General features: G+C 38.1%; 1 protein-coding gene across 1 annotated transcript; it reads left to right on the top strand.

Annotated features, from left to right (window-relative positions):
* Nucleotides 1–1245: 1245 nt before the first annotated feature.
* LOC145003065 (uncharacterized) lies at nucleotides 1246–3556 on the top strand. Its single transcript, XM_078962217.1, has 2 exons — nucleotides 1246–1389; nucleotides 2630–3556. Exons 1-2 carry the CDS (start codon nucleotides 1246–1248, stop codon nucleotides 3554–3556), a joined length of 1071 nt encoding a protein of 356 aa, XP_078818343.1.
* The last annotated feature ends 280 nt before the right edge of the window (nucleotides 3557–3836 follow it).

Genomic DNA, 3836 nt, shown 5'->3' with positions numbered 1-3836 from the left:
TGGTGGGTTGGGTGCATCAGGTGTTGGAGCATCGGGTGGGCTCGGTGCATCCGGTGGTGGAGCATCTGGTGGGATAGGTGCATCCGGTGGTGGAGCATCCGGTGTGCTGGGTGCATCGGGTGGTGGAGCATCCGATGTGCTGGGTGCATCGGGTGGTGGAGCATCGGGTGGTTTGGATGCATCGGGTGGTGGAGCATCCGGTGCTTTGGGTGCATCAGGTGCTGGAGCATCAGGTGGTTTAGGTGCATCGGGTGCTGGACCATCCGGTGGTTTAGGTGTATCAGGTGGTTTAGGTAGATCAGGTATTGGAAGATCTGGCGGTTTAGGTGGATCGGGTGTTGGAAGATCTGGTGGTTTAGGTAGATCAGGTATTGGAAGAGCTGGTGGTTTAGGTAGATCAGGTATTGGAAGTTTAGGTAGATCGGGTATTGGAAGATCTGGTGGTTTAGGTGGATCGGGTGTTGGAAGATCTGGTGGTTTAGGTGGATCGGGTTTTGGTAGATCAGGTATTGGAAGTTTAGGTAGATCGGGTATTGGAAGATCTGGTGGTTTAGGTGGATCTGGTGTTGGAAGATCCGGTGGTTTAGGTAGATAAGGTATTGGAAGAGTTGGTGGTTTAGGTAGATCTGGTATTGGATCAGGGATTGGAAGAGCTGGTGGTTTAGGTATTAGGTCAGGTATTGGAATGGGTAGGGCTGACTTAGGAGGTGAAGGTGACTTAGGAGGTTTGGGTTCCTTCTCCTTTTTAGGAGGCTTAGGAAGCTTTTCCTTCGGAGGCTTGGGTTCTTTCTCCTTCTTAGGAGGCTTAGGTTCCTTATCTTTCTTAGGAGGAGGTTTAGGTTCCTTATCTTTCTTAGGAGGAGGTTTAGGTTCCTTTTTCTTAGGAGGAAGTTTAGGTTCCTTTTTCTTTGGTGGAGGTTTGGGAGGTTTGGTTCTTTTTTCTTAGGAGGAGGTTTTGGTTCCTTTTTCTTAGGAGGAGGTTTTGTTTCTTTTTTCTTAAGAGGAGATTTAGGAGTAGGTTTTGGTTCCTTTTTCTTAGGAGGAGGTTTTGGTTGCTTTTTCTTAGGAGGAGGTTTTGATTCTTTTTTCTTAGGAGGAGGTTTCGGTTCCTTTTTCTTAGGGGGTGGTTTGGATTTCTTAGGAGGTGAAGATGGCAAAATAGGTAATATTAAGGGCGGGACCATAGGAAAAATAGGTAGTATTAATGGAGGTGAAAGGGGTAGAAATGAAACATCGTTGTCGTGAATGGATGATGGTGGTGAAGACTTAGGAGACCGTGATGGTGGTGACTTGCCATGGATGGGATATATGAGAGGTTGTGAAGTGGTTGGTAATGGGAAGCCTAGAAAAAAGATGACTACAACAAAAGACATGATCAAAGAGGCCCTTGTTGGCCACTTCGCTTTCCTTGATTTCATTTTCACGACAAATGTTTCCATGCATTCATGTTCCCTCTATATAGGGAAATCTTTAACCCAAAATACATTTATACCCTTTAACATATAAGAGATAATATTAAACTGAGAACAAAATAAACAAATATTATATATTAAAGAAATGCTAACAAAATTCGTGCCTAATTTAATGGTTAAAAGTTAAAACATTTAACTACCTTTTTTTTTTTGGAAATGGATTTAACTACCTAAAGTATATGTTAATATGACGTAACTTATACATACATGAACAAATTCCAAGATTGTATATCGCTTGCAATAATCGTCAACATATAAATAAATAAATACACTTTTATACACTATTATATAAATTATAAAAGTTTTATTAGTATATAGGTCAATATAAATGAAAAAGAAAATTGTATTTTCTTTTGAGAAAGAAAGAGTATAATATCTTGAAATGATATGACAGATTACAAACTTTAGTTTGACTTCAAAAACGCATCTCACAAGGAAATATTGCATATGTTTTTAGAATATACGATTAAATGTTTTTTTAATGTTTTACAATTTTCATTTTATATAAAAATGATTTTACGCAAATATATATAAGAGGTTTAACCTTATTAACCACAGTAAAATATATATGTCAAATAATAATCTTTTTTTCCAAAAAACTAAGAATATGACCGAAATCATCATGAATTTTTAAAATGTACTGCGTATTTCGAATTAAATAGGAAGTTCAATATTTTCGAAGTACAAATATTTGAATATCCATTTATTTTATTTTATTTTATTTTATTTTTTTGAATATTGATCCTTTTTAAAGTGGTCTATTTGTATTTAAGGCGATGTCATTTACATGATTTTTGGTTACTTTGAATTATGGCCATTGAAAATCATTATCTTTTGTTTTCTTGAATAATATGTTTGAATATCAGATTTAAAGATTAATCTTTTTAAATCTAGCCTTATGGGGGTTGGAGCGGTTAATGCGAAAGTTGTTTCCCTAGCTTCTCTCACAGGTTGTGCTGCCGCTTCTTTCCCTTTTTCTTATATGGGATTTCGGTGGATGGGTCCATGACATGAGTGTCTAGTTGCGGCGTGGTTGTTGATCTTTTTTGTAAGAGGCTGTCTAATTGGAAAGTTAAGCTTCTTTCTTTTGGTGGCCGGTTGACTTTGATTAAATCCGTTTTGCGGAGCCATTGTATCTATTTTTTCTCTTTGTTTAGATTACATGCCACTGTCATTTGTTGGAATCTTGTAGAGCTAAATTTTTTTGGGGGGTGGAAGAAGGTCATAGGCATATTCATTGGGTGACATGTGATGTGGTTTTAAATTCTAGAGATAAAGGTGAGCTTGATGTTGGTAGCTTGGATGCTTTCAACCTTGGTCTTTTGTACAAGTGGATGTGGCAGTTTTTTGATGAAACAGGTTCTTTATCGGTGAAAGTTATTAAGGGGTTGTATGGAGACTCGGGGGCCTTGTTAGGTCGGTCTCGACCCTATGGAGGTGGAGTGTGGAAGAAAATTGTAACCTCTATTAATCAACTCCATGATCAGGATGTGGTTGATAAAAATGGTATGTCTATTGTCATAGGTGATGGGTTTATTGCGAGGTTATGGGAGGATGCTTGGTGTGGTGGAGTCGTGTTCAAATATGAGTTTCACATAGTATATGGACTTTCTTTTCTCAAAGGTGGTAAAGTTTGTGATTTTTGGATTTCTATGGGTTGGAGTTTCTCCTGGCATAGGCCTATTAGAGTTGGGGTCGAATCTACGCAATTAGATAATTGTTTGTCTATTCTTTCCTCGGTAGTGTTGTCTGCTACCCCGGATAAGTGGTCTTGGGATCTTGATTCCAATGGGTGTTTCTCGGTTAAGTCGACAATGAGACAAATTGACGATGCTACCTTTCTTGTGGGCAGAATTGGTACTAGATGGAATTCTTATGTGCCTTTAAAAGTTAATATACTTTATTGTAACCTTTTACTACAAAGATTAACTCTTAGAACGATTCTGGTGGAAAGAGGTGTAGAGTTTGATTCTATTCTTTGCCTTATGTGTCAAAATGCTCAAGAGGATGTGGCTCATTTACTCTTTCATTGTAATTGGCTTGTCAAATTTGGAATAGAGTCGGTTTGTGGTTGGATTTGGTGATTCCAGTTTTTTTTGATCAATCTCAATTTATTAATTGGATTAATACTTCGTTGGTGCCTAGTAGGGATCGGTTGATCTTGGGGACGGTGTGCTTGATGGTGCTTTGGGTTATTTGGTCCTATGGGAACATGGTTATTTTTTGCCCTTCTAAGTGCAAAAAACAATTTTTGTTTCTTAGTATTTTAGATTTATCTTTTTGTTGGTTCACCTGGAGGAACAAGAAGGCTTCCAATATTTCGAATACGTGGTTGCGTAATCCAATGTTGCCTTAATTTTGTGT

This window comes from Lactuca saligna, chromosome 6, assembly GCF_052625555.1.
Source record: "Lactuca saligna cultivar CGN05327 chromosome 6, ASM5262555v1, whole genome shotgun sequence".
NCBI lineage: Eukaryota > Viridiplantae > Streptophyta > Magnoliopsida > Asterales > Asteraceae > Lactuca > Lactuca saligna.
Note: the sequence above shows the minus strand (reverse complement) of the source record. Positions and strands in the feature narration are given on the sequence as shown.